This window comes from Theobroma umbraticum, unplaced genomic scaffold (genome assembly GCF_002168275.2).
Source record: "Theobroma umbraticum cultivar Fairchild unplaced genomic scaffold, ASM216827v3 scaffold_146.0, whole genome shotgun sequence".
In the NCBI taxonomy this organism is placed as follows: Eukaryota; Viridiplantae; Streptophyta; class Magnoliopsida; order Malvales; family Malvaceae; genus Theobroma; species Theobroma umbraticum.
The window spans coordinates 3,301,967-3,320,600 of record NW_018397265.1 but is presented as its reverse complement, the minus strand read 5'-3'; the positions used below and the strand labels follow the sequence as shown (position 1 = coordinate 3,320,600).

The window sequence follows — 18,634 nt, the reverse complement described above, 5'->3', positions numbered from 1 at the left end:
GAAAATGAGAAAACTTTCTTGATTGCTTAAATCTATCTATTCCCAAGCATGATTACAATTCCTTTCTTAAAATAGTTTTAGGGTAGATCATAGGCGGACCTTTTTCTCGTTTCCTAGCTCCACACCTCTTAAGTCACTCGATAGACAATGAAGTTTCTCTTCGTCTTCTTGCTGCTCTAGGGTCTCATAAAGAGGAGAATTCCTAGTCTCAGGAAGCCATAGACTTAGAATTCCGCTAAGGATGGAAAACGCCCCGAATACAACGAAGGAAAGAGATGGGCTCAAGCGACCAACAACGACCAGTAAAGGAGCTAAGGAAGCCCCTAACATCAAGGCTTGGCGCAATAGTGACACTGCAAAGTTTCTGACGTTAGTGGGGAAAAGCTCAACGCAGTAAATATACAAGACATCGAACGCAACAGAAGCAGCCATGAAACCAATTGCTTCAATTGTCAATTGAGGCCAACTCCCACCGGATCCATCAGCCCTTGCTTTGCCCCTAGAGCTGGCCGAGAAAAGGATGCAAAGAATACTCGAAACTCCAGCTAAAAATGCAGACAGTGAGAAAAGCAGACGTCGGTTTGTGAAGCTCAATAGCACGCTACCAACAAAAACAGCAGGAATTTCCATCAGTGCATTAAGTACAACTGTGAAGTACAGATTGAAGTTGAGGTTTTCGACATTTAGCTGGATCCCATAATAAACAAATCCAACTCCAAAACCAGCTATCATAATCGTAATCATCCTCTTTGCAGCCCATTTCACGGTCCATAGATTCTGAGTTTTATCATTAGCTGCTGCATCTCTTTGACCTTCACTGGCCATTTTTGCTTCAGATGGAATTATGAGCTGTAAATTGTCAGGTAATTTCTTCCCGTTGAGTCTTGCTAACTTTTCTAATACGGCGACTGCTTCTTCGTTTTTCCCTCGAACAAGCAGCCAGCGGGGTGACTCTGATACAAAAGCGACTAATACAAAGGTGTAGATAAGAGGAAGAAGGGATATGATCTTGTATGAATTCCTCCAACAGGTTCTGGTAGGATGGGCAATGAAAGGAAGAGACAGAAAACCCGCTGTGAAGAAAAAGAAGCCATATTGGCCAACTTGGCCACGCCATTTACGGCCAACAGCTTCTGTTGAGAGAACAAGACAGCATATCCCAATTCCAGAGCGAGCAAAACCATTTGCAAAACGGAGAAGTGCATATATCCAAACATTTGGTGAAAGTGAGGTGATGAAAGTGGTTGTGAAGGTTAAGATGCATGCTAGCAGCAATGTTTTCTTTCTACCCAAGCATGCGTCAGCAAGGCGACCATAGAAAGCACATCCTGTGGAAGTGGGACATACGTCATTCGTATCGCAGTCATTAAGTTTAATTTGGTGTGAAATATATGCACATGTTTCAAAGCATAAAAATGGAAAATATTTGTAGATTAATGCCTACAAATAATATATGATTGATGGCAACATATTCATTTTGTACTTGTCACAATACTTTAAATTGGATCAAAATAAAAACAAAAAAGAAGACTGACAGAAGAAGTGTCATACAATATAGCACAACTAATAAAGAGAGAAAGAGAGAGACATAAACCTGGGCTGCGACTAAAAGGCCGGGGACAAAGAACAGAAAAAACAACAAAGTAAACAAAAAGAATGCATTGTTGCCAGTACAGTAGTTTTCTGAATACCCAAAAAGAGAGAGGGGGGAAGAACTCTTCGTCGTCTGCGATTAGATTATAGAACTAATATGAATGAGGCCTGGCAGGATTGAGTGTTGTTTTTGATCGGCTTGGGTTGGAGGCTCTGTTTTTTTTCTCTTGTTGGATTAGGGGGCTTGTTTGTTGCGACCCTTCATTTTGTTAAGTATTTGTATAAACCATGGCTATTGATTGTCTGTTTTCAACCTCTTTTTTGATGAAATATTTGAGGCTACCCTTATTTCTTGAGTTAGTTCTCGTTACTGTTTCTAGTGCGTGGCTAGGTTGTGTTGTTTCCTGCCGACCTCTGTTTTCGATGCTGAGTTGTTTCTGGCATTGGGGTATTGTGTTGATTTTCTGCTGATGTGTACACTTGTTGAATGAGTTGTGTTATGTTGTTGGAAGGCGAGATCGGGTATGAACTGGGAACAAGGCTATGTGTTGCCCTGTTTCTTGTTCTTACTTATATCTTGTGGGCAATGTGAGAGTTTAAGTGTGCGGCTCCTGGAACTGATGGGCAAGCTTCTGGTGCTGGTTTGGTGGCTGTAAGGGATGCAGATTCACCATGTTTGATGTAGGTACTCAGGTGGTGGTGCTTTGCAAGCCAGGTGTTTCTTTCTTTGTCCTTTATGGAGCTGAGTTTATGAAGATGGTGTTTGAAAGGGGTTGGTTTGAGCTTGGGAAGTTCTTGGAGTACTGCCTTCAGGACTTTTTCTTTGTCTTGGACTGGTTGCTATGGTCTTTTGAAAACTTGGATATTATTGCAGATTTGGATTTATGGCTTTGCATCAGATTTCTACGGGAGGCTGTTGTTTCTCTCTTGGTGTTTTGATCTTTGTTTTCATTTTCAGGTGGTTGTTGTTGGTTTGCTAGTTTGTAACTCTTTGGTTACTGAATAAATCCCTCTGACCATGGGAAAGAAATTCTAAATGAAAACTATGTATGGAGGAAGAGAAACATGGTGAATGAACGACGGAGAGAATTACCAATTATTGAACCGACGAAGAAGAGGGAGGCAGGAAGAGCTGCAAGAAACTTGCGGTCGCATACAAGACCCCACTCAGCAATCGTGGATGTTGTATTTCCTCCAATCCACTCCCAAGTCCCCGCTGCTAATCCACAAACAGGACCAGTTTGCGCTTTGTTGCTAGCTGTAGTAGCCATCATGCACAAAGACGATGATATTGATCCATTGGTACTGTGGTCAAACGAGGATTTGCATCTCCAAGCAGCTGGTTTGGCATCACTAAAGATGGTGATTAAAGTGTTCTGGGAATCAAATATCCATGCAAATGACACCAAGAGCACGTGCAGCAGCTGGGAGAACCCAAAGGATCCCACGTACCCTTCTACCACCTCATCCACGGTGAGCTCCAACTTGGCTTCTACTGAATTTTCTTTCCCATGCACAAGCTCTCGTGACTCTTCTTCTTCCATGAACCTAGCGGATTTTGGGTGGTTTTGCTGAAGGTGGTCCAATTAATGTCTTTCTTGCCTGCTACATATGTCAGTTAGGTCCTAATATATGGCCATGGTATTGCCATTTTCCTTTTGGGTTGTTGTAGTTTGGGTGGAAACCCAAAAACAAGAAACAGGAAATGGATGATGATGTCTACATGATTTGGATGGAAATTGTAATATCAAATTCGTCTGCGTGCATTTATCATCACATCTAGCCTAGGGAACTAATCATGGAGAACCTCCATTTTTAAATTCATCACATTCAGGTGGACCGCCACCCCCTGGATGTATGGCACTATGCAATTGATCGGCTGATATTTGACACACTTTGCACAGTGTTTGTAGGACCGGAGACAGATGGTGGTGGTGTAATTGGTAAGTGGCCAGTCATCACTTTCATTAGTTACATGCACAGTCTGCACAACTAAATTGCCTCAGAGTTCAGACCAAGACAACACTCCTCCCCACCTAACATATCTGGTCCCATGATTTTTTTTCATCTTCTAGCTGAAGGGTTTTTAGGTGATGTTTGTATATTTTTTCTTTCCATTAAAAATTATCAAACATAACTAAAATTGAAAGTCAATGTGTATTTTAATAAACTTATAATATTATGTTATATTCCAATGTACGAGGGTGCCAACTAATATTAATGTAGTATATGCCTTGGTCGATCGAACCAAGTGATCCTAAAATCGAAAATTAAAAGCAAGAGAAACGAATAATGGGGATTCTATAAGATGAGAGGGAGGGAATCATATGCTAGACTTATCTATCTAATCAAAATATCGAGCAGCTCAAGTCATGGCCACAAAAATATAGTGCAGACAGAAGCCCAAAAGAGTGGCAACCATTGTATCTGGATAGCTACTCGAGTGCTAATTGACGAGCTCTTCCACTTCCAATTCTAATGATCACACACGCAACTGTCACATAAGAATTCGTTTTCATAAACACTTACTGAAATACCAAATGAAACTTTCATAAGTTACAGCAAAAAATTTGTTCCTTTAACCAACGCTCACATGTTTGGTTAAACGTCTCCATACTTCAACTTATGAGAATAATTATTAAGTTCACAAGAAATAAAAAATTTGTCAATCTCTCGACTTTATTAATGTTCTGTCTTGATAAAGCATTGAGTGAAACAATTTAAAAATAATATTATGATGCAATAAGAATTTCCTAATTATAACACTTATAATTCCTTACATAAAACATAATTATTTCATAAATTTTATCTTAGTAAGTAAATAATAACAATTTTACACAAACTTATAGATAAAGAATGCCTTTATCAATTAAATTTAATGCATAAATTAACAAAAATGTAACTCATAACTAAACAATTGGCTATAAGGCATACATCAATTCTAAAACTCACTTGTAAAGAATTTTCGAAAGATTAAATATAAAATCAATGTTTAAAATCGATCCAGTGGCGGTCCAATCCGATCTAACCCGGTTCAACTGGATGATGGACAAGTTTTTGACTTGTCCGATGTACGCCGATACAAATGACCTTATGGGATCAGATAGACCACTGGTTTTTGGTTGAACCACTCCAACTAGCCAGTCCAATCAGATTATTTAACATCACTGCCTGAAATTGTACTATTAATCTGCATGGATCTTCAATAATAATTCCTGACTTAACCTAGAATTTCCCATTTCAATATTTTGTCAGGCTATCATAAAAAATTTTGACAACATGTACTATTTTGCTGCTAAATTTCTGTTATTCAACAGGCATGTTTTTCATAATATTATATTTCTTTACATCTCAATTCGAAGATTTTAGCAATTACAAGTTCCACTAAAGTGTTTCAGATTTGGCTAATATCAAAGTCAGTTTTTAAACTAAGCTAAATTGTACAGATACAAACAAGCATTACCACCCATGCTTGCAAAACACTATGACTTACAACAGGAGAACAAATTAGGTTTACTAAATTTAGGACAAATTAAATAAAACAAAAGATTAAGCCGTCCAACATGTGTAACAGACAACCATATTCTCCAACCCAAACTCAGCTTTTAAGGAAAAGGAGATGTTTTGTTTGATAGAGGGCAGCTAAGGTGGCTAAGATTTAAAAAAATGGAATAAGATGAATAAGATGAACATTCAACCATATGAACAAGGTATAATTTAAGATTTTCTTTCGACACTAAGCCTAAAACAATTTTGCTACAAGAAACAGAAACTATAACACCAAATAAAGTTCAAATGATGAGGTTACCTTGGAAATCTCAAGCATTATGCCAAAATGTCATTCATTTGTAAGTCATCCACTTTCCTACAAATTTGGGGGAAAAAACAGAAAGAAAGTACAAACAATTAGTGAGACAATGGAAAGAAAACAGTTGCTTATGTATTCTTTTATTTGAAATAGAAGCAGGAACCAAATCATCTTTAGGAAAAGCAAATAACTGCGTATGCACACATTAGTTTTAAAGCTAGTTTCTAAGTCAACAAGGAATATTTCTTCATCAATTCAACGGTACACTTACCTTCAAATATTGCTACAATATAACAAAGGGATTCAATGCTTCATTGGGACTAAAATTTCACTTGACTAATGAAATCAAGAATTTAAGGCAAACACCACATTCACTCCCTAACCTGTTCCCACCCCTTCCCTTTCCTTTTTGGCTCCTCAATTATCAGCCTTTTGATTTCTTGAAGTATCAACATTTATCACAAACAGCAGGCATTTGAAATATGCTAAAATATTTTGTCTATGTTATCAAAAGCCTATATATTTGTTAGGTAATAAAAACAAAGCTACAGCTGATCAACACTCTTCACACCCATTAAACCAATTATGACAGTAAAACTGCCAATCTAAAGGTCCCAACTCAATGGGGCTAGTGGTTCAAATATATTCAACTATTCATAATACACTTGAAATAGAAGAAACTGAAGAGTATGGTTCATGCTAAAATAAAAAATAAAAGAGCACAAACAAACAAAAGAAAAAAGATCTGCAAAATCAGATAGTAGGAAATTCCTATTTAATAGTTTCAAATGAAATCTTCATTAGTGGCAACACCCAAGATTTTTCCTTTCCTTCTTGCTAAATATTTACAGAAGACTTATTGCCGCAATTTGTTCATCCTCCCAAAAAGACTTATCAAAAAAAGGGTGCAAAGATCTAATGCTTGTCATAAAGTGCTAAAACACAGGTCTTGGTGATAAGGTTATAAGGAGCACTGTTTGTGACAATTAAAAACAGAGTTGGGAATTAAAAGCACTAAAGAATGGTATAAAACTTCAGTGTTTAGTATATTTAGAGCATATTTTTCCCAATCAGGTTCTCTTTCTAGGTTGCCTGGAAATAAGAGAACCATCCCAAGAATAAACCTTTTTTGACTGTGAACATTTGTACTCTGGGTTATGGAGTTGGAGGAAATAGATAAAGTTGAGAACTCTAACAAGGCAGTTCACTTAGCACGCAATGGAATTTGGCTTCTCCTTTATCTTGCATGGTGATTGTCATGTTTAGGGCTCTTTAATCCAACGTTTTGATCCAAGAATTGTGCAGGAAGCAGTGTTAGGTAATCAAGCTGAAGTCTCTGCCACCATTAGAAAAGGGAAGTGGTGTAGAAGAGCTGCAAGATTAAGTAATCTTCCCATTCAATTGTCATTATGTGGCAGTGCTGCAGCTAGAGGAGAAGATTCTGTTCAGTAATAAAAATGAAGCTACTGCTAATCAACATTGTTCACCTCCTAAACAACTAATAACAATAAATACCAATCAACAGGGCTTGTGGTTCAAAGACATTCAGCTATTCAGAGTATTCAACTAGTTCTAATTGGGCTAGAAAGAATAGAAGTCTATGTATACCAATGCAATCATTCCATTCGAAATATATAAGTTTTATCAGAAAATCTTCAACACTATGTGATGCAAGCAACCTTAGATGTAAACTTGTAAGGAACCATGGTATGAAGTTTAGATATTATTTCTTCTTCTCTTTCAATTTTTCTGTCTTGTCCTAAGAATTCAAATCTGAAACCTGCCATAAACCCTAACCTCCTAGCAGTCCTACATCAAGAATGTAATCCAACTCTTTAGTATGTCAAAATAGTACTACAAGTGACTCTGACATGGCATCTGCATTTAGAAAAGATGCATGGACTTTCATTTGAACATTGTAGTATGCATATGGACAAATTTAGGAGGATGTAAATGACATGATAATAGCACCTACACTGAACTGAATATACCTCCAATATAGCTTTAGCCTCAGGATCAAATGATTTGCATAGAATCTCATAATTGTTTTCAACTCCGGCCTGCACAAAATGGTAAATATTACTCAAAACAATAGTCATGTACAACATAGCTATTATAATGCAAATGTACTCGAAAACTCCTTACCAGTGGATTGACTCTGGATGGTGAAATACTCGATATCACAAATCTGCAAAAAATTGGTACATGCCCATTTTATGCAGCCATGTAAAGTAGAATAACAAATGAACCATAAATACTGGAGACAAAGTAAAACAACTATCAACCACAGAATCACAAGATAAACTCGGTAACTGCAAATATGAAAAAAAACCAAAACCCATTTCCCATTTGCATGCGTAAAACATGCACAAAAGTGAGTGACATGCATATGGTCGTAGGCTGGTATATAAATTACATAGACGACAGACTTTAATTTGATTGGCTCTTTGTGAATAGGACCGGTATACTGCTCTTAACTAAAACACCAAATACATCTTAAAACACATAAATTGCTAGGTCATCCATAAATCATTGTTGCTCTTTCATTAAGGTCCTAAATTTTATTCTTTGAAGCATACATGCAGCCCAAAGAAGAGAAGAAGGGCCTTACTAATACAGAGTATGAAAATCAGAAAAAGTGTCAGGTCAAAACTAAAGGGAGGAAGGGTTTTTATTTCTTTTAAGCTTTTTGCATCAAGTGATCACTTAGGTTTGCCTTATTTGGAAACAGAATTATTACAGACTGCACCCAAGCAAGACAGGGGATGTCACAATCTTATTCTAGAGTATTAAAGGAGATATTAAATACAGCATCAATTAGATTCCAGGTAAGCCTGTTAACAGGACTGCTTATAGAAACCTGAGATTCAGCATGGATTTATCGAACTGTTTTATTCTTTTAGCCTCCTTTAATTCAGCTTATTTCTTTGTCTCGGTTTCACCAAGTTGTCTAAATCCTTTTGCTCCTTTCTTGTCTTCTTTCACCATATTGTATATTTCTTTTTTCTTCGTTTACTGGTCATATCTTCTGCCTTCCAGCAGACAACATAACACTAAACAACAATTGCAAGCAGGAATGTTGAGATTATATTGAACAAGAATGGATCGCTGTAAGTAATTCCATCTTTACATAATTACAATTTGGAAAGTGAAAATTTTACCTCAGCTTGCTCATGTAAAATTTCATGGCTAACGAGTTAGCTTTTTGAACAGTTAACACCAGGGCGCCCATGTGGTTCTAGGAGAAGATGAAACGCAAAGCAAAGAATCACATCTTAGAACTTTAAATTTAGCTCGAGAACAAGAGTAAAGCAAATGTGCAACTGCGGACTTAACCCTAAATGCTACTAAACACAAAGGAAAAGGTGAAAACCTTGCGGGCAATAAGCTCAATCAGATGCATCAAGAATTTGCCAAGTCCTTTCCCTTGGACGGAGGAATCCAGCTGTATTTCATATAAATAAAGAACAGGTATCTCTTCCTCCATAGTGAAGCGGTAATGCACGAAACCAAGCAAGGGACTGGGGCTGGAGGCATCGTCCAACTTCATCTCATTGGCATTGGAATGTACAAATATATAGCGTGCTTCCGGAGCAACCATTTCCCTCCGTTTCACCTTCTCTTCGGCCGCCCACTCCGACCCATACGGCCCCTCCATATTCGCCTGTCAAACCTCTCAATTAAAACAAGATCGCGATTAAAATTTTGAAATTTAAAAGGAGAGGGTGAGCTCTGTTTAGATTACCTTGAGGAGGCTTTGAATGCATTGTTTCATATAAGGGGAGAGCTTATCACCACGCCCCGATTCCAAGCGTACACAAAGGCCTAGTAGTGGTTTCACACTCAAGAATAGAGGCAAAATAATTTAATTTATTTGAAATTAAAAGGGAAAAGAAAGGGGGGGATTACCATTTCTGTTGAAACAGCGAAAGGGAGGGAAAGAAGCGAGTTGGTCAGTTTGAGCAGAAGCGGCTTTGATGGATTGGTCGATTGCCTTCTGTTTCTCTAGTATCTATTCATTCACCCAAAAGCCAATTGAAAAAAATTCCCTAACATTACTTTGTAAATATTTCAAAATTGATCCTAGCTGCTTTGCTTTCGGAGAATGGGGAAATAAAATCCTGACGTACGATTTTTACCTCACTGCGTTTCAACTTCTTGTTCTCACTCTCTCTGCGCGACTCCATACCGGCAGCTCGCTGATTCGATGATGGTCCCGCTCGCGCTCTTTGGAAACATTGAAATAGAATCAAAAATCCATACGACCGACAAAACCGATAAGTTTCAAAACTTTTCTATTTACCCAAAATCTAAACTTCAAATATGCTTCTTTATTCAAGCTCCACGCTTAAATTTTCATTAATGATTTTTCTGTAAGAAATGTTTCTGTTTACTTTTAATGTGTGTATCTATTTTTTAAAATAATTTATTTATCAATTTATAAAATTTTTTTGGAATATAATCTATTTATAAATTAATAATACCAAAATTATTTAAATTTTTTTAATTTGATCCTTTTTACTTTCTCGATTCCACAATTTTAATCTTAATATCTCAATTTTAATTAATTTAATTTCTATTTTTTATTAAAAGTTAAATACTTGATATGAATATTAAAATTCAACGATTCAATTCCATGACCTGCTTTTTTATTATTCACGTGACAGGTCAACTTGAAATTTTTTTTAAATCATGTAATAGACCATAAATGTTATTGAAAAAAATTTCTTTTAATAAGAATTTATTCAAAAATTTTTTTAATTTTAAAAATATTAATTATTACTTAATTAAAATGAAATGGCTAACATACACTCATCTCTTAATTTTTAGTTATAATTACACGTGAGTCTATTAACTTTAAAAAAAAAATTATGTTTCAAACGTATAAATGGTGTTAATGCGTAAATGTGAAATATTTAAAATACTTTCTTCTTATTTCCCTTCTTTTTTTTTCTTTTAAGTCAACCGATGATGCTCCCTGGTTGGCTACCATAGCCAGATTTGGTCATAGAATGCCAAATCTGGCTCGATCTGCCTAAGCTCCCTTAAAGAATACTATGTTCTCCCTTAGAGAGTGCCATCAAGAGTGCATGGCTGGTGGAAAGAATTTTTTTTGAAAACAAAAATTTTAAATGTAAAAATTATAATTTATATGGTAGTAATTTTTAAATTTAATGAAGGATAAAATTCTCTTAAAAATATTACAACGTCATTAAACTAATAGAAGTGTTGACAATTAATTAATGATAAGACTTATATGCCTAATAAAAATATTCTTTTGAGACAGACTGTTTATTTTGAAAACTAATGCACTTATGTGTAATTATAATTAAGAATCGAGAATGTTAATGTATTTGACCCAAATAAAATATAATTTTTTAGAATAAAATGTAACTTAGTCAATGATGACCTATTCAAAAGGGAAAAAATTTGATGCCAAATGATTGTGGATCATAAGAAAATAAGATTATTTGACAAGCATTTGCAAGAATGCACAAAAAACATAATTTTGTTATGAAATATAAATTGAAAGAATAAGGATGTAAATAGGTATTTAGTAACTGAGTCTCAAGTGGGTACTCGACCCAATAACATAAAGTTTGAGTATCTCATAATCGATTGTAGAGTGGGCTCGAATACTATTTTTTGTACTCGACTCTAATTCGAGTATCACCTTAGGATACCTTAAATCTGAACTCGATTATATTCATTGGGGGTATTAATGGGTACCTAGCACCCATGTAACGAGATTATAGTTAAATTATATATAATGTTATAAAATTTTGTGATTAGTGAGACTTGAACCTTTATTCTCTTTATATTTTTAACAAACTTAACCATCTTAACCAACTTCTTCATTAATAAATTATTAAAAGTAAAATAAATTTATATTACTCAAACTATGATGCAAACTTAAATATATAAAATGATAGCGCCAAGGATGATTTCCAAAATGCTGCTAGTGAAGGAGTCTTAAAAGACCATACTGGTACTTTAATTTTTAGTTTTTCTGAAATCTTGGTCCATATAATTCATTGCAAGCGGAGTTAATGATGTTACATAGCGACTTACTACTATGTATTGAGTATAATGTGTCCCATATACGGATCGCGATGGATGCCAAAATGATGGTACAAAAGATACAGAAAGGTCAAAAAGGTTCTTCTAAAATTTGTTACCTATTGGAATCTATTCGAAAGTGTCTATCTACCATGTCTTTTCGCATCTCTCATATTCATAAAGAAGACAACCAGGCTGCTGACTATCTATCTAATGTTGGACATACGCACCAAAACCTTTATGTTTTCTCACAGACACAAGGTGAGCTCCGAGGAATCCTTAGACTAGATAAATTAAATTTACATTACTTTCATTTTAAATAAATGTAAAGGAGTAGTACTCCTAATTTATGTTTTATATTTTTTCATAGATTCTTGTATTAAAGTACTATTACTCTCCAAATGCATTTAAACCATTATGCTTGGAAAGTAATGTCTTTATTAGGAGAATTTCTTAATTTATTTCATTCATCTCATGTAATGTTGGAGGTACGATTTGAGTCCCCCTCCTCTTTGTATTTTCATTTTAATTAATAAAACTTAATAAGATAGCCAGGTCTTGTGAGAATTTTCAGCATTAAACAAAAGCTTAAATATATAAAATTTTTATATTAGTTGAACTTGTAAACTGATAAATGTAAAATAATTTATACTACATGAATTATGATGCAAACTTAAATATATAAAAGTTTTATATTAATTGAACTTGTAAACTAACAAATTTAAAATAAATTTATATTACTTGAACTATGATGCAAACTTAAATATATAAAATTTTTATATTAGTTGAACTTATAAACTAATAAATGTAAAATAAATTTATATTATTTGAAATATGATGCAAACTTAAATATATAAAATTTTTATAATAGTTGAACTTGTAAGCTAAAAAATATAAAATTAATTTATATTACTTAAACTATGATGTAAATTTAATATATAATATTTTTATATTAGTTGGACTTGTAAACTAATAAATGTAAAATAAATTTATATTATATGAACTATGATACAAGATTAAATATATAAAACTTTTATATTAGTTGAACTTGTAAACTAATGAATGTAAAATTAATTTATATCACTTGAACAATAATACAAACTTAAATATATAAAATTTTTATATTAGTTGAACTTGTAAACTAATAAATGTAAAATTAACTTATATTACTTGAACAATGATACAAACGTAAATATATAAAATTTTTATATTAAACTAACAAATGTAAAATAAATTTATATTATTTGAACTATGATGCAATCTTAAATATATAAAATTTTTATAGTAATTGAGCTTGTAAATCAACAAATGTAAAATTAATTTATATTACTTTAACTATAATGCCAACTTAATATATAAAATTTTTATATTAGTTGAACTAGTAAACTAATAAATGTAAAATAAATTTATATTATTTGAACTAAAATGTACACTTAAGTATAAAAATTTTTTATATTTGTTGAACTTGTAAACTAATAAATGTAAAATTACAACTGTGATGCAAATTTAATAACAGATCATTGTTTTGTTCAATAAACATTAACATTTTGAAAGCAACGTATAATATTTTTTTAATTTATGTTTAAGTTTTCTTTAAGTAACTTTAATTATCTTTTCAACCATTTTAATTTGATTTTATATTTTATATCTATTTTCTTCCCACTTTTGACTTATCTACCATATATAAATAAAGTCTAGATAATCATATAAGATATAAAAATTTTACATTATATCTATTATCTTAATTTTTCATTTAAGATAAGATAAGATAACATTAGTAAATAAATATAAGATAACATATTATAATTAGGAATAGATAATACCCTAATTCCCTTAAAAGGCTAAAACAAGGTTATTTTAAATCATTCCTTCCAACAGCCCAAACCATAAACATATAGTCCGCATTTTCTGTCCACAATTTCTTTTGTCTTTCTTTTTCGGCTTTTCCTCTCTCCCTAGCCTCTAGCAACAACTGAAAAGGTGTTCGGTGCTTTAATGCTGAAATAATATCCTTTCACTTCAAGTAAATGGCATAGTGTTTTTTTAAAAAAAAATTAAGAGAGAATTCTTAATTGTTTTTTTGTAATTTTCCAGAATATTTCCTAGCTATTTGCTTTCATTTTTTCATGCTTTGTTCTAAGTTTTTGGGAAAGAGTCTACTCTATGTGTGGCTTTGTTTTTTTAGGTGGATGTTCTAAGATTAGCTTGAGGGTCGATGGGCTCTTTGGAGGACTCAAGATGGGTTATAAAGCCTTAATAAACCCCAAATAGGGAACAAGAGTAAAAGGTCGACCTAGTGGTTGACGGGCTCCTGGGTGACTCGAGACGGGTCCTAAAACCCATATGGACAACGGAAAGGGAACAAGAGCAGAAGGTGGGCTTGATGGTCAATAAGTTCTCAAAAAACTCAGAGCCTTAATTGACGATGGACAAGAAACGGGAGAAGAAGGTTGGCCTAGTGGTCAACGAGCTCCCAGAGGACTTAGGAAAGGTCCTAGAGCCTTGACAAACGACAGACAGGGAATAAGAAAAGAAGGTTAGCTTGGAGGTCAACCCTAAACCCCGATAATTGACAAACACGGGACGAGAGAAGAAGGTCGGTACATAGGTCGATAGGTTCTTGGAGTACCTAGGAAAGGTCTCGGAGCCTCAATGGGCAACGGACAGGGAATAAGAGAAAAAGGTTGGCACGAGGGTTAACGAGGTTCTTAGAGGATCCATGAAAGGTTCTAGAGTTGTGACGGATGACAAATAAGGAACCAAAGAAGAAGGCCGACATGGAGATTGATAAGCTCTAGGAGGACTTAGGAAATATCTTAGAGCCTCGACAGATAATGGACAAGGGATAGGAGAAAAGGGTCGACACGAGGGGTTAATGGGATTTTGGAGTACTGAGGAAAAGTCCCAAAGTCACAACAGATGATGAACAAGGGACTCGAGGAGATGTTTGGCACGGTGGTCGAGGGGCTCCTAGAGAACTTAGGAAAGGTCATAGAGCTTTGACAGACGACAGATAAGGGATTGAAGAAGAAGGTCTGTGTGCTGGTCGATGAACTTTTAGAGGACTCGAGAAAAGTCTCAAGATCGCAACGAACAACGAATAGAGGACAAGGAGAAAAAAGTTAGCACGAGGGTCGACGGGCTATTGAAAGAGTCTTGATGGACAAGTGACTAGAGAAGAAAGTCAGCTTGGTGGTTAATAGATTATTGGAGGAACTGAAAAATATCTTGGAGTCTCGGTGGATGACAAATAAGGGATAAGAGTAAAAGGTCGGTTTGGTGGTCAATGGGTACCCAAAGAACCCAAGACGGATTCTGAATCCCTAACAAACAATAAAAGAGGATGAAAGTAGAAGATCAACCTGGTGCTCAATGGGCTTATTAAACACTCGGGATGAGTACCATAGCCCAAACGGACGTCAAACAAAGGACGAGAAAAGAAGGTAGACTCGATGGTTGATAGGCTCCCCAAAGACCCAAGTACTAGGAAAAGCATGATTAGAACATCAACGCAGCAGAATAACAAAAAATTAAAATAAAATAAAAATCTTGCCTCTTAACTTTGGATTACCTTGGTTGTTTAATTTAAAGTTAAACATCATAGAAAATTAAAAAAGAGTTTTACCATTTCAAATAATATTGTAATCAAATGGATTCCTTTTGATGTTAAAAAATGTGAACACCTTCTTGTGTGAAAGAATTTCAACCACTCAATGCTTGGCCTCTAATTTTGCACATGCGATTGCAATGGATCTTTTACAATGAGAGAACTTTATGCCATGGGCTTATGTTAGCAAATGGACAATGATTTGTCCTTTTTTCATCTTTGATTTCCAGCAAAGCATTAACGAAGAAGTTTTTCAAAAAACCTTCACAAGAGTGGCAGCACTAAAGAAAAAACTATTAGTTGTTTTGGTTTCTTTTGTTTTCTTTTGTTCTCTTAGAAAAGAGTGGTTATAATGTGATATTTATATATAGGTTTAACTTATTAAAATTTACAAAATAAGTCCTTAATATTATAATAATTATAATATTTAACTAATGCCTAATTAAACTCTTTTAATTTGGTCTTTAATAGTTAAAACCTAGAATTTGATTTAAGTCTAACTTAAATCATCACACTCTCAATTTAATCCAAATTGCAACCTTTGTGTGTGACCTATTAGGTTCCTAACATGTTGGCAATGAAATTGAATTACAATATTATTAATTAATTTAAATGAACTATATTCAATTTTAAACTAACTAATTTAATTCCATAGACCATGATTGACATCTAGTAATGCATCATGGCCACCCAATTGTTAGGAGAGTCAAAGGATTCTTTGACAAACTTTCAGTGTATAGTTTTTCAGTGTAAGTCATTCATTCACCATATATCTAGGAAATGATAAGAGTTTTGTGCAGTGCCTACTCTTATTGACCTTCATATTTGTTTCGATAATGAGATCATTAGCTTTATGGAGACTTATGAAACTCATTTCATAATCTCCTAATCACCATGGCTAAAGATTTGATTAAGCTAATATTAACTAAGAACTAATGAGATATTTTCCTTTGAATTACTTGAGGTGATTATCCTTATCTTAACCACTCATTTGCCTTTATATGCTTCATACTATACGCAAAAACTTCTTGCTTTAGCATTCTTAATTAGGCACCTGTAGGAATGAAATCAAAGCATAATGCTCCACATACAAGACAACCAGGTGTCTCAAGCCAAGGGAGTAGTAACACAATTGGCATGAGAAGTATAACATAGACACTTGAGTGAGGTACCAAATACACTACTCATGGTGGGTCATTTTTAGTGAACTCGCTCTTCCATGGCAAACACCCACATGCTAGTTCCAAGTATCTCTATACTTCAACCTATGAGAGCAATTGCTTACTTCACAAGTAAGGAACATAACATGTGCCGATCTTTGAGCATTATTGATGCTCTGTCTCAATAATACAATAATCAGAAACTTTTAAGAACAATGCTTTGATGCATAAGGATTTTGTAATACAATTATTTTGCAAGGCATATATAGTTCCATGGGCTTTATTTACATAAGAATAACAAGTAATTAAATTACGAATTTATGGATAAAGAACTACCTCAATGTTATTATGAATAACAAAATGTCTACACGAATATCTTAAAATTGCAATTCCTATACAACTACATATTAGTTTTTAGGGCTTATACTAACACTGAGAAAGGTCTCGCAACTACGACAGACGATGGGTAGAGAACGGGAGAAGAAGTTTGCACAGGTTTGACAGGCTCCTAGAGGACTCAGGAAAATTCTTAAAGCATTGATGGGCAACAAACAAAAGAAGGGAGAAGAAGGTCAACCCGGTAGTCGATGGGCTCCTAAAGGACTTGAGACTAGTCCTTGAGCCTAAATAGATGACGGATAGGGGATGGGAACAAAAGGTAGGCCTAGCACTCGATGGGCTTTCGGAGGACCCGATGAGCTCTCATTGACCATTGGGTCGATCATTTGCTTTTATCCCTTGTCCATTGTCCATCAAGGCTCTAAGACCTTTCCCAAGTTCGCTGGTAACCTGTTCCCCACAAAGCTGAGCTTCTATTTTTGATTCTTATCCATTGTTGTCTAGACTATAAGACTTTTCTCTGGTCATTCGATAACCCGTTGACCATCAAGTCAACCTTTTGCTCCTATCATTTGAGCATTGTTCTTCTATACTCCAAGACATTTCTTGGATCCTATGAGTACCTATCAACCCCCGTGGCAATCTTCTTCTTCCATCATTTAAACGATGTCTGTTGGGGCTCCGGTAGTCGTCCCTAGTCCTTCGAGAACCCTTTAACCACCAAGTCAACCTTTTGCTCTAGTTTTCTATCTGTCGTTTGTGGGGCTATGGAAGTACTCTTGGGTCCTTTGAGAACCCTTCGACTATGATGTTGACCTCTTACTCCCTTTTCTTATCCATTGTCCGTCAAAGCTCAAAGACCAATCTCACATTTTTTAAACACCCATAGACCACTGGATCAAACTTATGCTCCCATCCCTTTTGTGTCATTCTTCGAAACTTCGAAACCCATCTAAGGTCCTTTGGGAGTAAGTTGACCACCAGGCCACCTTCTTCTCTTATCCCTTATTTGCCATCCATTGGCCCTTCAAGACCTTTTCGGGTCTTTTAAAAGCCTATCAACCATCAGGCTGACCTTTTACTCCGGTCCCCTATCCATCATCTATTGGGGCTCTAGGACCTTTTATAAGTACTTTAAGATCTTGGCGATAGTAGGGTTGACCTTTTCTCTTGTCCTCATCAATTGTCCATCAAGGCTCTAGGATCAATCTTGGATCCTTTCGAAGCTCATCGGTCATCAAGTCAACCTTTTTCCCCATCCTTTATTCGTCGGGGCTCCAAAACTATTCTCGAGTCCTTCATAAACCCCTTAACCAATGGGCCAAACTTCTATTTTTAACCCTGATTCATTGTTCGTTGGTGCTCTAGGACCTTCTTAAGTCTTTAAAGAGTAAATTGACCCCTAGGTCGACCTTCTTATCTCGACCCTGTTCATCGTCGATTGGGGCACCAGACCAATCTTGAGTCCTCTAAGAACTTGTTGACCAACAAGCTTATGTTCTCGAGTCTTCCAAGAACCTGTTGACCAACAAGCTTACTTTCATCTTGAGTCTACTATCTGTCATCTTTCAAGCTTTAAGACCTTTTTTAGATCTTCTAAGGACCTATTGATAACCTGACCCACATTTTGCTTTCGTCTTCTGTCGATCATCTAGAGGGGCTCCGAGACCTGTCAATGGTTTTACGAGAGACCGTTGATCACTAAGCCAACTTTCTTTCCTTTCTTCTATCCGTCATCCATCAAGTCTCTAAGACTTTTCTTGGGCCCTCTCCCAACTAGTTGACTCCAAAGTTGATGTTCTACTCCTATCCCTTTTTTGTTGTCCATCGAGGCTCTAAGACCTTTATTGGGTCCTCCACATATGTGTGAACCATAGAGTAGTCCTTTCGCTTCGACCCTATTTTTATCAGCAGTTGACTTTGGGTCCTCGGGGAGCCAATTGACCATTGGGTCGACAATTTCCTTTAATCCCTTGTCATTGTTAGTTGACATTCTATGATTGTCTTTAGTTTTTCTAGAGCCCCTTGAAGGTTTGTACATTGCTATGACTGTGTTGTGAATATGGA

At 35.3% G+C, this 18,634-nt stretch overlaps 2 protein-coding genes across 13 annotated transcripts; both read right to left on the bottom strand.

Annotated features, from left to right (window-relative positions):
* Positions 1 to 6: 6 nt before the first annotated feature.
* On the bottom strand, positions 7 to 3,507 carry OCT1 (organic cation/carnitine transporter1). The gene is made up of 2 exons (XM_021436518.2): positions 2,687 to 3,507; positions 7 to 1,328 (listed from the first exon to the last, which is right to left on the bottom strand). The coding sequence occupies exons 1-2, from the start codon at positions 3,135 to 3,137 to the stop codon at positions 88 to 90; spliced, it is 1,692 nt and encodes a 563-aa protein (XP_021292193.1). The 5' UTR covers positions 3,138 to 3,507; the 3' UTR covers positions 7 to 87.
* Positions 3,508 to 3,756: 249 nt separating this feature from the next.
* Positions 3,757 to 9,784, bottom strand: LOC110422627 (Acyl-CoA N-acyltransferases (NAT) superfamily protein). 12 transcript variants are annotated; one of them, XR_002445736.1, is made up of 10 exons: positions 9,541 to 9,784; positions 9,311 to 9,413; positions 9,147 to 9,226; positions 8,775 to 9,065; positions 8,563 to 8,639; positions 7,547 to 7,589; positions 7,393 to 7,461; positions 6,598 to 6,827; positions 5,402 to 5,458; positions 4,356 to 4,818 (listed from the first exon to the last, which is right to left on the bottom strand). XR_002445736.1 is itself a non-coding variant. In XM_021436624.2 (9 exons), exons 1-8 carry the CDS (start codon positions 9,586 to 9,588, stop codon positions 5,447 to 5,449), a joined length of 723 nt encoding a protein of 240 aa, XP_021292299.1. In that variant the 5' UTR covers positions 9,589 to 9,784; the 3' UTR covers positions 3,761 to 4,087; positions 5,402 to 5,446. The 12 variants fall into 12 exon arrangements, 3 of the variants coding, with proteins under 3 accessions (XP_021292299.1, XP_021292298.1, XP_021292297.1); XR_002445738.1 differs by having other exon boundaries at positions 4,356 to 4,764; XR_002445737.1 differs by lacking the exon at positions 4,356 to 4,818 and adding an exon at positions 3,757 to 4,087 and having other exon boundaries at positions 5,402 to 6,827.
* Positions 9,785 to 18,634: the final 8,850 nt, after the last annotated feature.

Bases quoted from the DNA above. Each gene is read 5' to 3' on its own strand.
- OCT1 (XM_021436518.2), bottom strand. From the start codon at position 3,137: ATGGAAGAAGAAGAGTCACGAGAGCTTGTGCATGGGAAAGAAAATTCA. The intron at 1,329-2,686 runs GTAATTCTCTCC...CCACTTCCACAG, and splicing joins CTTCGTCGGTTCAATAATTG to GATGTGCTTTCTATGGTCGC.
- LOC110422627 (XM_021436624.2), bottom strand. From the start codon at position 9,588: ATGGAGTCGCGCAGAGAGAGTGAGAACAAGAAGTTGAAACGCAGTGAG. The intron at 7,590-8,562 runs GTAAAATTTTCA...AATTTTTTGCAG, and splicing joins TTTTACATGAGCAAGCTGAG to ATTTGTGATATCGAGTATTT. The intron at 7,462-7,546 runs GTAAGGAGTTTT...CATTTTGTGCAG, and splicing joins CATCCAGAGTCAATCCACTG to GCCGGAGTTGAAAACAATTA.